Raw genomic sequence first — 21,998 nt, 5'->3', positions numbered from 1 at the left:
GGGAATTAATACTTTATTTTTATAATCTTGTGGTTGATCTAACAAGTTAATGAACTATTATCAATTGTAGAGGCTCATGATGCCCTACAGACTTATTCCTTAATCCTGTGGATTATATCGCATTGTTGAAATGGATTCAGATAGTTGCCAGTTAATTTTGTTTATACAATACAACTATTGTGTGTCAAGCCAATAAGGGGAATTAGGTTCCTGCATATGTAGGTTAAAAAAAATATATAATTGGCTTAAAAACTACTTTCATGAAGAATAAATCATAAAAAGCCAGTGTATCTATCACTTTCAGAATGTTCATTTCTATTTAAAAACCCTTCTGATTCTTGTTGCACATTTAATAAAAACAAGTCCTTTATTAAATCACAAAAATGTGAACTCATTTATAATATAACACAAGACCTCACTGATATGACAAGATATGGCAATAAAGCTGCACCTTTTTGATATCCACCCATAATTCCTAGCTGCTGGCATAGATTGTTGGAGAACATAAATTTAGTTAGATACATTACACTTAAATAGATAGACAAGACTAAATAGATAGACTAGATAAACTACACTACACTGGACAAAACTAGACTAGTTTAAAAACCCTTCTAACTTCACCAGACTAAATTTTACAGATCTAGAAAAAATTGACTAAGGTTGACTTTCCAGCTATTGCATATATTTAAGGGAGTGCGTCTTCATTATTTCTAGCTCTATGGGGAAAAAGAGTTCTGCATGTTGGCTCGGGCATTTCCGTCCTCCAGGGTTACGTTCCCTCCAGCGCCGGAAGCGAACGTCGTCATACGACCTGGGAGGCGGAACACAAATAACAGCTTGTGGGTTTGGCTTCCCCGCCTACTTAAGGGCAAGCAGATAATCCAATCAGCAAGGGGTTGCGGCATCTGAGTCGGCAGCTGCTTGGCTGGATATTTGAGTGCTGTCAAAATCACGATTCCTTGTCTTACTTCCGTCGCGGCCGGACTGGAGCAAGATGGGTGAGTTTGAGCTGCGGAACTCTGGTTGTGGCCAGTATTAATGTCGCCTGTAGCCCCACAGGCCAGACCGATCATTTTGTTGGGAACAATAGCAGCGGGTTGGTTTGCAACTTAAACGCCACTCACTTCCTTAGTTGAAAGAGGACAATCCTCCCACCACCGAGCACAAAGTGGTGCTTTGCGTACTTTTCTGATGCTGCTACTTCCCTCTCTCCTTAAAATTTGTCATATCGGGGCTTTTTGTAGATTTTTTTCTCTCTTTCTGATGTTTATAAGAATGGGATTCTGTTATCAGGTACTGTGTATACCTGGACATTGTGTGATTTAAGGGCAAGGTAACATAAAACCAGTAAAATAAGAAAATGCATAGATACCAATCTAACAAAGGGTAAGAAATAATAAGCCAAAAAGGGTTAGAAAGTAGGAATTAAGGAAAGGTAATATATTTTCTATTATTTAAAGGTAATACAAATATAGGTCCCAATGCCAGTCTATCTTCCCAAACCATCCTTGCTTCCACCACATCCAGCATTGCTTCATGCATTTTTTTGTTCTTTAAACAACTTCATATACTACCCAGTACTTTTCTGCAAGAATTTGCATGACTTAAAAATTCTCTATTCATTCTTCAATATTTGATAAAATTTCACCATAAGAAATACATCTGTGTTTCTAGTTTGTTTACATGTATACATTTGTTTACATGTATAATGTCACTATCTTGTTTTTGAAACATTAATGTTCAGATCCCTATATCTCATTGCATTGGCTCCCAGTAGATTTCTGGCTGCAATTCAAAGTGCTGATTTTCACCCTTCATGAGGCCAAGTTACATGTGACATCTTTCCCAGATGGTTTCTACCTATTCCACCAGATAGGGCAGAATGGGCATACTCCTGGTCCTATCAGTGAAGCAGTGTCATTTGATAAGCAATAGGAATGTTGTCTTTTGTCTCAACCTTCCTGAGAAATAGACAGCTCCACCTCTACTTGCCTTCTGGAAGACTGTGAAGACCTGGCTTTCTCCGAGGAACAGAGATCAGGGTATTCATAGAGGCTTGGGGTGAGATAATTGTCTTCTGATTGTGCTTGGTGCATTCTGGCTAAAATATACAAATACCGTATTGTCCTTGTTAGCCGAGATTGCAGCATGTCAAGTAGACTGTTAACCTAGTCTATACTTTCTCTAGTTTACTAAAATCATTACTGTATATGAAAGTCTTGCAATGACCAGCACTATGGTGGCTGATAGAGTGCAATTTTTATGGAGCTATCAAGTAATGATTATGGAATATTGAAAATTGCATAAAATCAGGTGAGATTTTATATATAAGAGTCGTAGAAAGATTCAAGAATTATTCACTCTTTTTTTGGTGTAAGTTGTAGAAATTCAGCCAGACTGCCTTGGACTTTATTGTGGAAGAACATTGGAAATTATAAATGGAACTGAAATTAATGGTGATTGTGGGGTAAGTTGTACTTTTGGCAATTTTTCTAAATATTTAAAACAAGGGTATGTTGTTATTGGACATGACTAGGTAAAAGGTTAGGCTGAATGTTTGCATGAATTGTTTTTATGTAAATAATCAGATAGGAAAACTAGATAAACATTTTAAATAGATTAAGGCTTTATAAAATAGATTGTGATAAAACTTTACAGGTATGTCCCAGAGGACAAAGAAGTGATGCCTATAAAATCTGTCGCGAATGTACGGGATCTCCAGAACGCTATGATTGGCTTTATCTTGGCTTTATGGCAATGCTGCCTCTCATTCTGCATTGGTTCTTCATTGAATGGTATTCAGGGAAAAAAAGGTAAATATTTAAGGTTTTAGCTTAATAATATTTTATTTTAAAATACACTAACTTCTCAACTCAATATGTAAAAATTAGTTATTTATAGAGCGATGCACACATATCTGTACCATTTGTCCTCTTGGATTTTAGCCTCTATTTAATTCTTGTTCATTTTAATTGTTTTTATATTTATACTTTTATTATAATGTAAATTGCTCAGTCTATTAGACAGTGAGATGGGTGGCATATAAATTAAATAATGAATAAATATAACCCCACCTTGTGAAATATAAATTCACTACTACAATAAAAATATATAAATATTTTTAATTCAGCTTGCTTGCTATGAAAATAGAGTTGTTTTCTTGGCAACAGTGCAGAAGCAATTTGCACAAGTACTTCTGCAATAGTGCAGAAATAGTATGTACTGACTTTTTCCAGGTTTTTTTTTTTTTTTTCAACTTTTCGCTCTAGCCTGCAATCTTGAAATTCCATGTTTCCCATCCAAATTATAGTCTGGCCTAATTCAGCTGAGTTTCCAAGCCCAGACCCGATGTCCCTTGTTTTGCCACCTGTTGGTACTATTATTTTAATGCATGAACTTAACCAAATCTATAGGCAGGCCTCAATTTATAACCAGTTGCTTAGTGTCCATTCCAAGTTACAGTGGACCTCCCTATGACTCAGTTGTGAAGATTTGATGGCTGCCCCCTGCCCACTTGTTGGTGCTCAGCAATAAGCCCACATTTACAGCCATTTACAGTGTCCCATAGTCATGTGACCATGTTTTATGATGGTTTTGCTGTTTTCAGTTTTCGGCAAACTTGGCTCCACAGGGAATCATGTTGTCTTAATGACCGCAGTGTTTGCTTAACCGCTGTAGCAAAAGGTTGTAAATCAGGTTGGACATATGGGTGATTATTTACAACTGTTATTTACAGGTGTGATGTTCTACCTGTAGTTGTTTTTATATGCATTTATATGATGCAAGGTCACGTTTACTTATTTAAAACATTTATATAGCCACCAATCTTCCATCAGACTGCATTAAAAGCATTTGATTTTTGAAAATATTGAGAGATTTGTCAAAAGTTAACTCAATCTCCAACATTCTCTAAAATAAAACAAATAAATCTGGAAAGCCAAGGCACATCCTTCACATGGAGAAAAAGCTTAGATCCTGCCTCTGCTACTTATGAGAGAGAGATCATCTTGAAGGTTTTGCAACACTCCCTAAGAACGATAAGAGAATTAATGTTTTATGGCACTCAGTTATTTTGTTTTCAGTACTTATTTTATCTTTTCTCAACAGTTCCAGTGCACTTTTCCAGCACATCACTGCTTTAATTGAATGCAGTGTGGCAGCAATTGTTACCTTGCTTGTAAGTGACCCCTTGGGATCCCTGCACATCCGTTCATGCAAAGTGATGATGCTTTCTGACTGGTATACCATGCTTTACAATCCAAGCCCTGATTACGTTACCACCATTCACTGTACCCACGAAGCGGTCTATCCTCTGTGAGTATGTATTTGTAACTTCCGTACCAATGTCCTGATACTTTGAACAAAAATCAAGACCTTTTCATTGTGACAGTCACGTAATTTTTAATTGTCTGTATCAGAAGCAATTTTTTTAGGTTAAGTGTGGTTTATTTCTAAATAAAATGGCATTGGTTTGCAAGTTTAATTATTGTCGCTACTGTAGTTGATTTGCAGTGTAATAGCTGATGGCCAGAGGAACAAACATAAGACTGTTTTTGTTTTTGTTTTTAAAAAAACTTTAGTTATAAGCAATATACTATGTAACTTTATTGCAGTACTTTTGTTTAACAAATTTGCTGCCATTCCTCATCTGTTTAGGCTTGGCAGTTAAGGAAAATGAGAATAGGGTTAAAAAAACAAATATATTGGAATACAATAGATATCCCTTTCCCATGCAAGGGGACAAGAAGTGACCATATCAAGAACTCTGATCTCTCTATAGACATAAACCTCTAGTATGAAAGCAGAATATTGATATAATGCTATAGGAAAGACCTAGAAAGCTGCTAAAGGGAAGACGTAGTCAGCTTTTAGGACAGACTGGTTGTCTTATTGCCACAATTTGAAAAGAAATTGTCAGTTATTTTGTTAGGCAACTGTTAGTTCTAGGAATTTGAGGTCACAGTGTGCTAATTTTGACAGCCTTCTCTTTCAGCTACACCATTGTATTCATATACTACGCATTCTGTTTAGTGTTGATGATGATGCTTCGTCCTCTGCTGGTAAAGAAGATTGCTTGTGGGCTGGGAAAGTCAGATAGATTTAAGAGCATTTATGCAGCTCTTTACTTCTTCCCAATTCTGACCGTGCTTCAGGCTGTTGGAGGCGGCTTGCTCTGTAAGTTGTTTTCTATTCTCTCTTGTACAAAACACACAGCCCAGCATGGAAGTGGTAGGACATAAACATCTTGTAAATTTTAAAAAAATAGATTTCAGTTCCCACATAAACTACAGTGCTCTGGGTTTCCTCTCACAAATGAAATCAAAACCATCATGCAATGTTTACACATTTACCATAATGTGTAAACCAGGTGATACTTACATAGTGTATAATAAATGTGAATGTAAACGTGTTACTGGTAGGTGAATTCTGAGTGTCATCGCATCTTAAAACATGGAATAAGGCTTTAAGTACCGAGATTATAATTTTTATTCTTAAATCAGAGGATAGGAATGGAATGCATCATGTGAGGACTATTTGTAAGAGTGCTTTGCTTAGACCAGGGGTGTCAGACTCTGTTTCATTAAGGGTTGTGTTTGACCTTGGAGCGCCAGGGTGGGTGTGGCCAGCTTGACATTGTGTTGGGGGTGCCTGTGGAGACCCAAGCTCTCTGCCAGCGAAAATGGGCTCCTCCGTTTTCAGCTGCCACAACCTCCTACAATCCCGCCAGTGAAAATAGAGCTCAGAAGGGCCATTTGCAGCTCTCCTGAGCTCCCTTTTAGCTGGCAGAGGCACCGTGGGCTAGTCCTTCACTGTTTCCAGGTCTAAGCATCCCACCACCCCAGGCCTTGAGTTTGACATCCCTCACTTAGACTATAACAGAATACAATATTTGATATATTTTACTGGGGGCAGTTTCATTAAATCCAATGGGATTTCCTCTTGAATATAGTATTTTGAAAACTAATTGCTTACCTATCTGTTCTGTTTAACCAAGATGATAAAAGTGTATATAACATCTTCCTTTTTTCTTCCAGACTATGCTTTTCCATATATCATCATAGTGTTATCTCTTGTTACCCTAGTTGTCTATCTATCAGCTTCTGAAGTAGAAGTAAGTAAATCACTGCAACTAGCAAAATTATTAACTGTCAATAGGCTGTGAGGTTCTGGGGGCTGATTGGTTTAGTATCCTACAGGCACTAACTGTGAAAAAATGAATTATTGAATCTTCTGGAGCTATTGAACAGAAGTTTTTCTCTCTCCAGTAGTCAGGATTTTCATGAAGCTGCTGGATACTTTGCCCTGTCAGCATTGACTAGGAAAAAAAAATCTGCAAACAGTTCAATGAAGCCTTTAAAATTTAGTTCTTCATTCTTGAGTTTTCAAGAATGTGATCTCTCAGCCTGTTGTGCTGAGGAAGATTGTGCACTCAAACACAAACTTCCATCAAAATTCCTAAATGAATAAAAGTTAAAACATTTTGCGAAGTTTTCTCCTTTAATGATTCTAATTGATCACTGAAGCTAATCAGTTATTGCTTTGGGAGCATTACTGAGACAGTTTATTATCAGGATGGAAAAGTTACTTCAACAGAATCCCTGAATTTCACATTCCAGTTGTACCTGTAAGTAGATTACTATAAAAATAGAAACTAATGGAAATATCTTATTTTCTGTTTTTAAGACTTTCAAAGATCTGCTTGTCAGGAAGAAAAGGCTTATCGTTCTGTTTAGCCATTGGCTGCTTCATGCCTACGGAATTATCTCCATTTCCAAGCTGAGCAACATTTACCAGGACTTGCCTTTGCTGGCCTTAGTGCCTGCACCAGCCCTTTTTTATTTGCTAACTGCAAAATACACAGAGCCATCTCGGATATTATCTGAGGGAGCAAATGGACGTTAATTGTAACTGATAACAGTCTGGGTAAGTAGCATATACAAGAGGGTTAGTCTTCTTAGATCCAGCTCTCCTTACCTTAGTTGTTAATTTGCTGTGGATCAACTTTCAAGTAAAGTTTTTTTTTTTTGAGAATCAAAACTGGACAACTCTGTACCAACTGGAAGGTAAATTTTCTAAACAGTGTAGATACCCAGTGTGGGTAATGCTTTGAGACTCTTTATCAGCTGCAAAAGCCAAGGACCCCTGAATAACTTTCTAGGCTGGTCTTGTATATATGTTTTATATTTGTCTGTTATGTGTGAATAATTTGTACAGCATACTTGAAAATAGTGTTATTTATTGATTTCACAGCACAGTATTTTCTCACATTGAATCTGTATTCGTAGAAGAATAAAACATTCAGTATTCTAACTTCAGTTTATAAGGCCTTGTAGTCTGTTTTATCCTAGAGGGGAAAAAAATTGACAGAACAGTTTTATAAACGCTTTTATCTTAACAAGCATTTATGTGAGATAGAAATTGTATAGCAGCAATATTTGCTCTGCACTAAGAATTTTTGTGTGTGAAATATTTCAAGTTTGTAAGAGCCAATGAAACATCTGTCCCTCTTTTACAACAAACACTTTGACAGAATTTCCATTTAAAAAGGAACACCAGAATTCAGTTATGTACTGCAAATAAATGCCTCCCTTTGATGTGATCTTTTTACAATAGTTTCTTTCTCCAGGCAGAGGGCTAGATAGTTTCTTCAAGTAGCGAATAACCAGATATGCCAGTTATGTTTTATATTATGTTGTGTATCGTTTTATGTGTAACAATATATTTTTAATTTTGTGAAGCTGCTAAAGAGTTCTGAATTTGGGCAGCCTATAAATTTGACAAATGAAAAAAATAAATTAATAATCTGTTTGAATCTGTCTGTGGCTTTAAAAATTTGTCATGGGTCGTAGGCTCCTTCATCTGAGATTAAACACATTCTTCTCACATTTAAATCCACAAGCAGATTTTTTTTTTAAAAAAAACCTATTAATTATAATAAACAGGAAAGAAACTATTGTCTGCCACTACTGAAACAGGATTGTTTTCAGCTATAGAAAAATAGATCTTGGAAGTCTACACAGATTTTAGGTATAGAGGTAAAAATGACAAGTTACTGATTTTAGATTGTCTAATGGTTAAAGCTGTTTGTCTCTTATCTGTTTTTCCTTCTTTTTAAATAAACTATAGCTTAGAATATGATTGGCTTCCTATAATGTGTTACTTTAAGATACATATTTCAGAAATTCACTTGAATATTTAGTACAGACTTTAAGTTACATTGCTCTAAGGCAGAAGCAAGCAAGGTTTTTATGAGTTACCTTTTATTTTTATTTGGGGGGGGGGGGCTAAGCAGAGTTCTACCTAAATAGTATATGGATTGAAGACATCAGAAAATCCCAGAGCTATTGAGTAAACTAGGATGTTAAAAAAATCCAAGGAAAATAATTTTCACAGTGCTGTTCAGAAAACTGCGTAGACAAAATTGCCAGAAATTGAAGGCAAAGTTATCTTTAAGAATTGCAATAGCTGGAGCAATTAGTTACACAGCTTTTTCATTAAGAGGGTGGGGTTTTTTTTTAAATCTATTATACTTTTTTATTGCATTTCTTGCTTCAAAATTTCTTCAGAATCAGAAGAAACTCTGCAAAGCCACAAAGCAACCATTTATGCAGTTCTTGGGATTTCCAGAGTTTGTATTAGAGAAACCATGTTAAAAACAACTTAATTTTTGCCTATGATTGGATTTTACCATATTTTCTCTCTCTTAGAGATGAAAAACTCGAGTTTTATTGGTCACATAGATGATTTTTTAAAACATTTAGTAGCAACCAACCTGCATACTTTGTGTTCCTTTCTAAATGTGCTAATAAAGGATATGATATTTTGTTCCGATACCCAAATAAAAAAATAGTGCTAGAAAACTAGCATTTGCCGTTCCAAACTTGACAGAGTAAGACATTTTTTTCCTGGTATTCTGTGACAAACAAGCTGTGAAGAATCTGTTTTGAAGAAGGTAATTTTTGCTTTTCAAATACATTTAACAAATATGTGACACTTCCCCAAAATGCTTACTTTGTCAGCCTCTGGCAAAGATTTGCTTCTTAACAGAGAATCCATCTCTTCATAGTTTAGCTGTAGCCCTTCATGAACATAGTCAACCTTAACATTTCTCTTTGTATTTCTTCTGACATATTCTTCCAGAATAATCAAGAGCTCATGCTGGTACTTTAAAAATATCTGCAATGGGATGAAAACAGTGAGAAAATAGATTTTCTGTTGCAGAAAGAGAACATGGATTTTCTTCACTTTTTAAAAACATATTTGGACTCTTCTAAAACATGGGTTTTGGGGGGCGGGGGAAGAGTACTGAAAGTAAGTACGTTTGATATAAAAATAGTGGGAGAAATATACCACAATGATTCTTTAAATTTAAAATGATATGAGATTTCAAGACTTAGGATAGTTAAAAGAACCTTCTATTTAATTGGATTAATCAGTTAAATCTATTAAAAAGGGAAAGCAGCTCTCATAAATGGCTTGTTCTTAAACAATAGCTGTACTTTAAATGTCAGCAAAGCCTCACTGGGGAGAAAAAAGCCATTTTTTTCTTGCTATCATGAAGAGCAGCAGAATATGTAACAAGCTAGGTGAAGATAAAGTTTTTTCCTGTTCAGTCATGTCTGTCTCTAGGGGGCAGTACTCATGTTCGTTTCTTACTCGAGGGAGCCAGCATTATCTGAAGACACGTCTGTGGTCATGTAGGCAGCATGACTATATGTCAAGGGACACAGAACGCTGTTACCATCCCACCAAAGTGGTACCTATTTTTCCCATCAAAGTGGTACTTATTTATCTACTTTCATTTGCATGCTTTCAAACTGCTAGGTGAGTAGGAGCTGGGGCTCGTAACGGGAGCTCATCCCATCCCGCAGCATTCAAGCTTTTCAGCTGGCAAGCTGAGTGTCTTTAACCACAGAATTAAATTTTACTGTTTTTTTTCTCCATTCAAATGGTATTCTAGCCCTAGTTTATGCTAGTTATCATAAACTAGATGTTTATTTTTAATCGTGTGACAGGTTGCCATTTGAAGGGAACTATGGCTGTTATTTTTCTTTTTTAATGTACATTATTTTGCATCCTTGATACCAAATACATGAAGTACCACAGAAATGGGATTGTGCATTTTAATCTAACTGGAATTATATATCACATCCTCCTGGTTGCATCCATAAAATCAGACATTAACCAATGTCTGACTTTATGGATGTTAACCATAAATAGTCCCCCATCCAAACTCCCACTGCCTCCAGGTAATATCATAATATACCTTTTGTAGATATTCATCCTTTGTCCATTTCTCAGCAAACAGTTCTAAAACAAGAATTTATAGTATAAATAAAAATAGATGATAATATATATTTTAAAAGAAGTAAATAACATGTTTAAATATGCAACAACATATTAAATGACATTTTAAACCACATTTATTAAACGTGTTGGACATCCAGAATTTCTAAAAAGCAAATTAATTTAAGATTTGTTTGTTAAACGGTATCAGGGTCTATAGGAAGACATCTAATTGCTTAAAACACAGTTAAAGAAGGGGTTGTTTTGAGAGATTAATGGCACCATGAGAACCCTTAACCTCAGTTCCTTTTTAACATCTTTCACTCCTTCCTGCAGGGAAGAAACTTTTCAGTGATGTCTGTTTTTCTTAAGATTCCATAATGGTATTCAAATTAAATCATTATTTGAAAACAAGTATCTAACAGGAATGATAATAAAAGTAATTTTCTTTTTTTCTTTTATTCAAAAGATTAAAATACAAAAGAAAAAACAATTTAACAGAGAGAAAAGAAAATTTAAACCAAACATTAAAAGTGTGAATTAAAAAGGACAAAAAACAAAACACATTATTCCCCCCTAGTTGAATACTGACAAATTTAGGGCAGCAATAATAGCTTTCCCCCTTGTAAAGCAGGTCCAAAATTTGTAAGATTCTACATATATTTGCAATCTAATTGACCTGTCATACATTACATATATGAAAGAAAAAATAGTTAACAGGTTAAACAACAGCAAAGGTAAAGTTCATGGCCCTCTGTTAATAGTTTGTTATTGTAATTTACTCGTAGAAAGTCTACAACAGTTTCTTATTTACCACAAATTGATCTCTCCAGGATCATAATGAAACCTTTCCTTAGGTTTTTAATTGGGATCTTTCCCAACAATCGCATATGTGTATACAGTGTAGACCCTGCATTAAATTTCTTCTGTGGGACAATGCTTTCCACATTTTTATGTTAATGCAAGATATCCATTAAGAAACCATCATGTCTCAAAAAGAAAAGAGGATGCCACAGCGCTGGCAATCATCTGCTACCAGTCATGTATCCACTGTGTCCATTTCTCTTTGGGCTAAAGTTCTATGTGTACAGGAACTGAGTCTCTATTTAGGAAAAATAGTCATGAAGTCATATCCTAGCATTTTTTGAGAAAAGCCACATGAATGTCCTTATTGTAGATCATTCTTAGTTCATTTAAAAAAAAAAACCATTTCAGCTGGAGTGGAAATTTCTGCCACAAAACACTCACCATAAAGAACTTTTTTACATTGCTGGATTTGTTGTCTCTTTAGCTGATAGGTCTTTGCCTCCTCATCTATTGTGGAGATATCTTCCTTGAGATATGCAATGCCCTATAAAGATACAGCCAAAGAAAAAAAACACCCATGTAGAAGCTATTGATGCAGTCAGCCTGGCAAGATTCTTGTAAATAGGCAAGCAATAATAAAAAAAAATCTGTTCTGGTCAGTTCACAGTACCGCTCTGGTTCCTTGCACCTGACATTAAACTTGCCAGACTGACTGCATTCTCTTGGGAACAGTCAGAAAAGGGTTCCAGGGATTCTGGTCAGGTCTGTGTTACTTCCTGCTATGCAAGGTCTCTAAGCTTGCCAGTTTCTTCAGTCCTCCCCCCACTCTGGCTGGACATATTGGCTTTTCTAAAATCCAAAATTGAACATCTATCCTGCAGCTTCAAATGTAAAAATATCTGTTGTGTCGTGAATAAGAATTAGAGACGGTTGAAGAAAGCAAGCAAGCAAATCAGATTTTAAAAATCTCAAGCCAAACTATTGGTAACTATCCACACTGGCTATGTTTTCTTGGCAATAATTTAAAGATGGCTTGCCACTGCCTTCTTCCAAATGTTTTTTCTGACTTTCCAATGTAATCTAATTCTCTAATGAAAACAAAGCTTTTTTTTTTTTTTTTTTGCTTCTCTGAGATCAACTAAGACTAGCTGGGTGCTGCCAAAAACAAATCTAACATCTGTTCTTAAAGCTATAATTTTATTATTATTAAATAATAATAAAAGGATTACATTGATTACAATTATAGATGGATTACAATTTCTTAAAACAACATCATTTGATTATCAATGGAGGGGCCCTTCACACTCCATTACTCTCTCTTGAGTTACTTTCGCTTCCCATTTTCCCAAGGATTGCCTACCAATCATGTTTTCCCTTTAATCTTAAATCTCTCAGTTATCCTATGCTTTCATTCCATTATTGCAAGACATAGTCCCATTTTACTTTTATCAGTCTAAACACATCTCAAGTGGATGTCTGTGTTTTCTGCTTTTCCCAGACACTTCCTGTAATCTTCAAACCAGATTATTAAATAATTATAACTGAAGAATATGCTTTATTTCTCCATAGGGGATGGACACAGCTTTTAATGGATTATTCAAACAAAGCCAGCGAACTGCAGAAGAAAGTAGGAGTGGAACTGCTATATCTTCCACATAAGGAGTGGAATAGCAATATCTTCCACATAATCGTGGTCTGTCTATATACCTCTTGGGCAAAATAGCAATCCAATCATATGCAATCCATGCCCCTCTCTTCTGATATAGAAATTGCTCCTCCCATCCCATCTAACAGAATTCCAAGCTTTACACATCAGTAATTTTTAGAAATCTGATTCAAAAGATTCTCAAAAGTAAACATTGTACTATGAGATACTAAACAAATAATTAAGATTCCCCTGACATTTTAAAAAAAACTAATATACTGTAGAATTAATTTACTTGGAAACAAAGAGCATAGATCATAATCAGGTATCATAACACGCATAAACTATAATGTCATTTTAGCTAATATTTCTAGTTTGGCAACCCCATGCAAAATACATTTTTTTTCTTAGATAATCCAAACCACTGAAAAGTAGCAATGGGCACAAAATAGCATTTTTACAATGTCTTCCTGCTGTCTGCCATTCTAGAATTGTTAGTGTAAAATCTTACCAGATTGCCAAAAGTTGAATGCAAAACTATTCCTTTCTCAAAATACTCACAGCTCTTAACCGGGCATTCTCCCCATTCAAAATGAAGAGCATTCTGTCTATTTCATAGTTATCTCTCTCAATAAACTTAATAGAATATGTCGAACTTGTCAGTTGCTCAAATGCTTTATCTCTGCTCCTACTGAGTTCAGCCTTTGCAATTGTCTGTTGGCAAATAATGCATATTATGTAGTTATAATCTTAGGAACATGATACAAAGGAAAGAGTGCTAAGAACGAAAGTTGGACAAATTCCAGCCCTAAGATTTCATAACATTTACAAAAATATTTGTATCATAAATCTTTTAAAAACGCTTGCTGACGGATGAATGCTTGGAAGAAGGAAGAAACAATTGAAATATTAGTAGGTGATTATTTTTTTTTGAAGCTTCATTTTCAAAAGCAAGAAAGCACACCAAATTAGTATATTGAAGAATAAAACAGTAACAATATCCACAGAAAAGAAAGGTAATACCAGCAGCAATTTTACTATTATTGTATTATATTTACTATTTTGTAAGTATTGCATGCAAGAAATCTTGACAATTCAGAGCCATGCATTCATGCTTGTAGTTCTTTTACTGAATAAATAACTTGAATTATGAATTACTCTAAATAATTAAACGATTAATGTAAAAAAATGTTAGCATATGGCATACATAGCCAGGGAAGTCTACAATGTTTTTTTTATCACAGAGTAGTTTGGGCAGCCTAAGATTACTAGTTCATTTGTTCACGCATGAATACTACCTACAGTGCACCACAGGGGATGAACTAGCTTTGCACCAGCTGGTTAGCAGCGTTTGGGAGATGTCAGTTCCTTCGGGCTTTCTTCTGCTGACCTCACCTTGCATCTGAGTAGGTTCCGCACCAGCTCCTGCTTCCACTTGGAGTGCTACTAGCTTTTCCCACCAGAGTGGCACCTATTTATCCACTTAAATATTTATATGCTTTTGAATTGCTAGGTGGGTAGGAGCTAGGGACAAATGATGAGATCTCACTTGACCATGCAATGCCTTGGGCTCGAACTGCTGGAGTGCTGACCATCTCCAGCTAACAAATCCAACATCTTTAAGCTGCTGCACCACCATATCTCTGATTAATGTAATAATTAACACAGTACTTAGTTTTAATCACCACTGATATAATTTCCCAGTACTGATCTGTGTCAGCTTTTCACTCAGTAGCAAGTGACAGAGAATAAGGATGAATATCTTCTCCAATAATTTGTCAAGCTACAGCTTGCAATCAGCAAAAAAAAGTTATTTAGAGAATGGATGCTACCTTGAATTCACTTTGATGTACTTTTATAGAATCCTTGATGCTCTCTTAACTTTTTGCAGATATTTAATTACCAAAACTTGGTAATATCACCAGTGCAAGTAAGAGTGGAGTTTGTTTCCTATTTATATGCAGCAGCTTGCCCTACCAGTTTTCATGGGAATGTGGTTTTCTCTTTGGTAGTTCCTTGATAGGCTATTGTTTTCTGCCTGATAGTTTGCCTTAGGTTAATGCCTATTTTATCTGGGTGTAGGCTGCTAGAATGAATATGTTCTGTCTACATGTGTGCCTAAAGGCCTGTTTGGAGTCTCAGAACAGTTACTGACCCACTACTGTTGAAAATTTGAGGCAGAATTTCTTATCTTTTGGAGGCATAATATGCATAAAAATGTTCTATAGTAAATTTAACTTAAAGAACATGCAGTAAAAGGGAAAACAGCCTCACCTAATTTGCATCATTATTCCATCTTCTGTGGCCCCTTGTTTTTCAAAAAGTGTAAGTGGAGCCAACTTCCAAGTGAGAGAATGGAAAGGTAAAATGTTTCTAAAGGAACAGAAATAACACCGTGGCCAAGAACAATGACAAATCTGGTCCAGTGGCGTCTTTTTGAATAAGAAAAGGATGAGAAATTGCCCACTTGTGCATTATATGGCTGCTCTTATGAGGAGACCATAGCACAACAGTCAGTTTGTGGGTTTGAATGCCAGAAGTCAAGAAAAACAATCAAGCTTTCAAGCACTCTGCAGAATGTATGGGCCCTGTATTCATCAAGCTTCACTTTCTTATGTTTTGAATATAACCTTTTTAACATTCAAAAAAATCTTCCAAGCAGTAAGTGTGAAAAACTATAAGGTGAGTGACCCTTTATTTCAAAAAGAAGGCAAAAATTAATTACAAAAAGACAAATTGGAAATATTTAATATTTGAAATATTGTGACTTTTGCTATAAGACTTTTTAAATAATTAAAACAAAAATAACTTTGCAAATGATAACCCAAGTGGTGATGGGTAATGACCGATTATTGGATTTGCAAAAGAGGGTTGTTAAAGCCACAAAAAAATTCTGAGATGAGAGAAAGAAAATTTGGGTGGAGCGTTTTAATGAAATAAAGGTTAAAATTATTAGAAGCAAAACAAAAGAATGTAGAATTAACCTATTTGATCAGGGTTAAAATAAATATTTTTATAACGTTCTGAACTGTTTATGGATTGTTTGCTGATCCTGAACAAAAACGTAATGATTTTTGAATTTGTGGTTAGATAAGGGTTATAATATGGAAAGAAGTGATTTATGTAATATCAAAGGAGGAAAATAAATACTAATTATGTTTATGCTTATTGAACAGAGATTGGAATGTACTTCTTTAAATATTACTTTTTTCATTTCATTTTGTTTTCTCATATTCTTTTTCTGTCTGTACTTTTCTTTTTTCATATTTCAATTTGTAATACCTTGACTAATTTTAAAATCTCTAATGAAAATTATTATTTTTTAAAAACAAAAGGTTTAAGTGGAACACACAAATAGAAAGTAACATAATATAAGAAGCAAATATTATGCCTTCTTACCTTTTGCCTTTCAAGTTTCTTAATTTCCCTTAATGATTGCTCTATGCCTACTTTAAGTGCACTTTCTTCATCTTGTAATTCTATAAGCAGAGGAGAAAAAGTTAAATGAATATAAGCTACAGTAACACAGCTTGTTAGAAGGGTTCAGGAAACAACCCACAAAATCAGAAAGAAATAATTTAGAATACTTATAAATTACTTATTAGTGAAAATTATTGGCCAATCTACTAAACAAAAAAACACCTGTACCATGCTGAAATGGATAGATTAACATTGAAAATTAAGGATAAGAATATTTTTTAACTTGGGAACTATTTTATCAATGGTTAGAAAATAGAAGCAGAAGTTAGAAACTTAGAATGTAGGACGACATGTAAAGAAAGATGAAATAAATGTGCAACTAAATAATGAAATATTGAATAATTAGGATAAATAAACATGATTAACAGAATTAGAGGATAACGGTTATAAATGTGATGTTCATATGATATTTATAATGTTTGATATTATTAACCAATCGTAGATAAAGCTGAAAAGCATGTTTATTTAAATAATGGGAAATGTTTTAAGGATAAGTGAAGATCATGGTGAATAGATTTTGACAATAATAATTATAGTTATTGTATGTATAAGATTTATTACTTGTATTTAAAATAGATTGTACCCAGGCAGCACATTGCCATTGTAGATACAGAAATTTTATATATAACAAAGAAAATTGCATAATAAAAAAATAAAAAAAAACCACTTGTGTCCACAATATCTAACCTAAATATGGAACTTACTGCAAAATCTAAAATAAATGTAGAGAAAACATGGTAATACAGCCTATGTAGTAGCTGTCTCATTTAGCACTATCACAAATTTTAAATGTGTGTTCTATTAAAAGAGAAGGAGGAACGATTTTCATTTGGCACCAAATAAAAGTAAACAGACATCAGACACAACCAAAGTCTTCTCACTGGAAACTACCCAACGTGTTTCAGAAAGGGAGCACTCAGAAAAAAATGCATTTTGATAACCTTAGTATTTGGGTTCATATTTATTTACTTGTTGTTTATTGTTTATTTGTTGGTTTGTATGTCATCTCCATCATAAAATGTCTCAGTAACTTATGTAATAGGCTTAAAATCTCAAGTAAAATGCTACCAAAATCAAATAGCAATATATGCTTCCATAGGATATATGATGAGCATCAGGGGATAATGACACAGACATATTTTGTACTTGATAACTATCAGGGAACAAGCCCTTCCTTGTCTCTCAGGGCCTGAAGACAGGTTAGGTTTTACAAGCTCAACAAGGTTGGAGCCATATGGATTTTAGGAATGACAATTCTATAGGGTAGGCACACAAGGCATGTCTCCTAGGTCCTACAAAGTGACAGTGGTTTAAAGCTGGGGCCTAGACCTCAACAATTCCTCCATATCTGATCAGTTAGAGGAAATTGGAGGAAAAAGACAGTCCCATAATGTAATTGGCAGAAACAAGAAATTTGAGAAACAGGAGAAACAGCCACAACAATACAATAATCAGATAAAATAAATCTTGAGTCCAGAGAACAGAAATACAATTAGCAAAAATGTCTGAGACATGATTCTCTCTAGTTCTCATAAAGAAAAAGTGGAAGTGCATTCAGACTTGCAAGGTAGCCCTTTAAAGTAGACCAAATTTGGTACCAAAGACACACTGTGGCTGATCACTTCCTGGGAAGCCCTGTGCAGCCAGAACTGACATGGGTCTACAGTGTGACTTTCCCCCCCGATGTTATCTAGAAAAAAATAAAATACTCAATGAAATCTAATGTACTGTTAAAAAAATAAAATTACAACTCTTAAAACTAACATGTCTACTATGCAAAATCTTATGTTTATCATAGAGAGATGGCAATGTATTGACCCTGGGATAGGCAGAATATAAGACTCCAACACTCAGGTAAATAAGATTAACATTTGGAAGAAGAAAACTATTTAAAGTTGGATGCTTTTCTTTTTTTGCACTTTTTTTGGACTTTGATGAATTATATAGATAAAACTTCCTATATATACCATTATAGAGATCCTTTTGCTTTGTATAATTGGTGCTTATTTCTTCTAATTCTTTTTGTAATTCTTCTGCGAGGGGAACATTCTCTTGTAGTTTTTCTTCCATTTCTTCCATACGTTTTGTTTTAGAGTTGTATTCTTCCTTTTAGGAAAGAAAACATAATGAACAATTTATATATAGACTTTATACTTCTGTAATGAGCATCCTAGTATTCTAATATGATACAACAACTGATTAATATTTACTCTGTCTATCATCTGATTGACTGATTTAGAAACCATCCAACAGCAGAATGACTCTGAATGGCTTATTCTTGGAGTAGGAAAACAATAAAAAGAATCTAGGCATCTGGACAATGACACAATAACCAACCCAGGGGTCCATATATACTTTATCCTAAAAGGAGCATAACCAGGGGTGGGATTCTACCAGTTCGCACCTATTCGCTAGAACCGGTTGTTAACATTCTAAGCAGTTCAGAGAACCGGTTGTTAGAAGAAATTACTGGCCTAATCCTGTAAGGAAGGCAGGAAGGAAACATTCTGGTGTTGCTTACAGAAACTGCCTTTCCTTTAACCCTTATTACATTCTTGGCAGGACTAGATTTCCTGTCTCAGGAACTTCTCTGGAGTTTTTTTCCCCTCCTTTGCTGGTACTTTGCTTGTGTGGAGTGACCATTCAAAGTTACAATGGTACTGAAAAAAGTGACTTATGACCATTTTTCACACTTACGACTGTTGCAGCATCCCCACAGTCATGAGAGGCCAGGTGAGGAGATGTGTGCCTCGATGTGAGTGATATTGAGTTGGTCACACCCAGCCAATAACATGACCACCAAGCCATGTCCACCCAGTCACATGACCACCAAGCCATGTCCACCCAGTCACATGACCACCAAGCCAAGCCCACCCCCTAAGCCATACCCACAGAACCGGTTGTTAAAAATTTTGAATCCCACCCCTGGGCATAACCAAGTTTTTGAAGACTTGTGGAACATCATCGGGATGAGATATACAGATTGCTGGGAATATTATATCTTAGGGTAGGCATTACAACAGAAAAGGCATGCCTTTGAGGGAATCTAACACATACCAATTCTATTATTATTATTAATTAAATGCATGTGTTGAAACTCTGAGCAGTTTACAAATGATTTAAAATATGAAAACGACTAAAAACACCCACCATTTTTGATTTTACTAGACAGAGACCATAAAAAACAGGCAGTCCCTTAGATAACCTAGCCGTATGATATACTGTATATACTCAAGTATAAGCCTAGTTTTTCAGCCCATTTTTTGTGCTGAAAAAATCCCCCTCGGCTTATACTCAAGTCAGATTCCCTCTGAAAAAAAATTGGTGTGGAGTCGCGGCCTCCGGCGGCAGCGACTCCCAACAGCCCCAGCTGGGAAGGGAAAGGCAAAAGCGCTTTGCCTTTCCTTTCCCGAGGCGGCGGGACTGGGGCCGCGCCGGCGGTAGTGACTCCTGACTCAGGGGCCTCCGAGGAGGGGAAGAGAGTGACTCCTGCCTCCCGCTGTCATCATCATCTTCTTTTGGGTTAGTGAATCAATTAAACCTTTCATGATAGTGAGATCGCTTTCCCAAATTAATTATTTTTATTTTTGAAATTTACCAGTAGCTGCTGCATTTCCCACCTCGGCTTATACTCGAGTCAATAAGTTTTCCCAGTTTTTGTGTAAAATTAGGTGCCTCGGCTTATATTCGGGTTGACTTATACTCGAGTATATACGGTAATTGATATCCAGCACTCTGAAGTGCATTTGGAAGCCTATTGGTGTGTACAATGCAATCACCTGTGAGGTGAATTCCAGCCTGCAGAACATTGCTAGATTCAGAATCCTTGGAACGCTCAACATGATCATCTAGATTTCATAGCTGTTTCTTCTTCCAGAAGACGTCTTGGCTACAACCCCAACAAGCCACCTCTTCAATTCTCTACCTAGAAGCCCTAGTAGATTCCCCACCTGTCACCAGGTTTAATATTCCCCTATCCACAAGCAAATCCTTGTCTTCTAAAAATCTCTTACTTGAACAATCAAATTTCTCCTGCCATTTAACACAATTTGATCTTTTTTGGAGGGGTCATTGACCCCACTGTCTCTCCATTCCATTTCCTGCTGGCTGCAAATCTGAGTCAGCTATTATGCTTGACTGGTATGCTGGGAATTAAAATGGAAAACAAGCAGCTGTTTCTGACATATGTTACAGGAGAAATCTGGATTTGAAATGAAATAGAAAAAACTAAAGTAATTCAAAATCCAGTTGTACCATTTGTGCTTATATCTGAATAAAATAAACTGATTAGATAAATTACTGCTATTTGTTATTCTGACTTCTACCTAACTTTAGTAGCTCTTTCTGGCTTCTTTTCTCTAGTTCTCTCTCCAGTCATTTTGAATTTAGCGTCAACTTGGTATCCAAGAAAGGCATGGCTTTTACTTTAAACTTTAAAGCTTTTATTTAAAGGAACGTCACATCAAAATGCTTCAGAAAACTGAATGCTTCTCCTAGAAGCCCACAGCAAGCAAATCAAGCCACTCCAGTGGCTTAAAACCAATGCAAACTCTTGATTCACAAGCACATTCTCCTACCACCTTCTTTAGCCATCTGATTTTTTAAAAAATGACTTCTATTCCCTTTTAATTCTAAACGGGATGGCTAATGATGTATTTATAGTCAAACGCATTTCATAACATAAGACAGCTACAAAAATGTATCAAAATATAGATCGCTTGCCTCAATTTTTTTAATTTCTGTTGTTAAATCAGCAGCTTGCTTCTTATAATTGATTTCTTTTTTTTGCAGCTTGGAAGTGAGATGTTTGAGATGCTCAGTATGCTTCTTTATTTCTTTACTGAGACGTTCATTCTATTTGTAGAAAATATGAGAAAGAAGCAACATAAATCTGTTCTAATAATTTGCAAGTGTATATGTGCAGATGTTGAGATTTCAGATCGGTTTGGCATTTATGGAAACAATATTTAATAAGAAAGGTTTTTTCTGCTATGAATTCTGTTCTGTATTGCAGTTATTTCAATGATCAAATATTGAGAGAGAATTTACTCTAGTAGTTCTAATGTATCAACTGAAGTACTTTTCTAAATGCCTGTTTGTGCCATCATGGCATGAAGTTTTTTTTTCAGGCATATTCAGGAGCCTGGCAAACAATCTGAAATGAAGACAGGCTTCAGAAGGGGAGCAAAGCCTACTTCTCATATTTCTCATTCCTGAGAAAGTGGACCTCTTCATTGATTCAAATGAAAGATAATTTGGTCTCTTCATTCCCTAAACTATTTTCATTCAACTTAAGGGTCGAGCAGACTTCTCCAGCACTGCACGCCAAGGAACATTCTGTCGATCAGGGATGGTTTCATTTATATTACTGCAAATGTAACATTCTGGCTAGAAGGCAATCACATAGCAAAACACAGGACAGGAAGCTGAATCAACCAATCAGCATGCAGGACATTCATCTCTGCACTTTGGGATTTAGCAGGTGTGCACATCAGGCCATCTGCAGCCATCTGCAACCTATGCTTACTCATCAACTCGTTCACAGTGTAGGTGTGAGGTGACCCCTACATGCAGTTGCAGGCAACTCTAAATCAAATTTTTGTTATTTTATGTCAGAAATCAAACACCCAAATGCTGCAAACTAGCATTACAGAAAAAGTGCAGAGGATTAATATACAGCTATAATCTTGTCTACCTCTCTCTTTATTCCAACAATATTTTTGTTTTAAATGTCAGAATCTATTTTTCTTTGTTCATTGGCTTATATTAAGCCTTTTGA

The 21,998-nt window shown here is 35.5% G+C and overlaps 2 protein-coding genes across 11 annotated transcripts in view; one reads left to right on the top strand and one right to left on the bottom strand.

The window, feature by feature from the left end:
* The first annotated feature begins 804 nt into the window (after nt 1-804).
* JKAMP (JNK1/MAPK8 associated membrane protein) lies at nt 805-13,392 on the top strand. 8 transcript variants are annotated; one of them, XM_087952349.1, is made up of 8 exons: nt 805-998; nt 2,385-2,467; nt 2,659-2,813; nt 4,108-4,314; nt 4,994-5,175; nt 6,036-6,112; nt 6,685-6,924; nt 12,664-13,392. In XM_087952349.1, the coding sequence occupies exons 1-7, from the start codon at nt 995-997 to the stop codon at nt 6,901-6,903; spliced, it is 927 nt and encodes a 308-aa protein (XP_087808475.1). In that variant the 5' UTR covers nt 805-994; the 3' UTR covers nt 6,904-6,924; nt 12,664-13,392. The 8 variants fall into 8 exon arrangements, with proteins under 8 accessions (XP_087808475.1, XP_026525966.1, XP_087808474.1 ...); XM_026670181.2 differs by having other exon boundaries at nt 2,379-2,467; nt 12,664-13,391; XM_087952348.1 differs by lacking the exon at nt 12,664-13,392 and adding an exon at nt 9,142-10,827.
* CCDC175 (coiled-coil domain containing 175) overlaps nt 7,221-21,998 on the bottom strand; it is a 36,606-nt gene continuing 21,828 nt past the window's right edge. Inside the window, exons 13-20 of one of the 3 annotated variants that reach the window (XM_087952343.1) lie at nt 20,942-21,073; nt 18,187-18,325; nt 16,139-16,218; nt 13,301-13,453; nt 11,536-11,638; nt 10,268-10,311; nt 9,013-9,177; nt 7,221-7,345 (exon numbers count right to left, since the gene is read on the bottom strand). In XM_087952343.1, coding sequence (XP_087808469.1) covers nt 7,319-7,345; nt 9,013-9,177; nt 10,268-10,311; nt 11,536-11,638; nt 13,301-13,453; nt 16,139-16,218; nt 18,187-18,325; nt 20,942-21,073 — 843 coding nt within the window. In that variant the 3' untranslated portion in view covers nt 7,221-7,318. Of the gene's footprint in view, nt 7,346-8,602; nt 9,178-10,267; nt 10,312-11,535; nt 11,639-13,300; nt 13,454-16,138; nt 16,219-18,186; nt 18,326-20,941; nt 21,074-21,998 lie in introns of those variants that run through there. The other 2 variants (XM_087952342.1, XM_087952344.1) reach the window with 2 other exon arrangements.

Source organism: Notechis scutatus, chromosome 1 (assembly GCF_049901735.1).
Source record: "Notechis scutatus isolate UNSWTSFEM ecotype Mainland chromosome 1, rNotScu1.2, whole genome shotgun sequence".
Classification (NCBI taxonomy): Eukaryota; Metazoa; Chordata; class Lepidosauria; order Squamata; family Elapidae; genus Notechis; species Notechis scutatus.
This window is presented reverse-complemented; position numbering and strand designations above follow the sequence as displayed.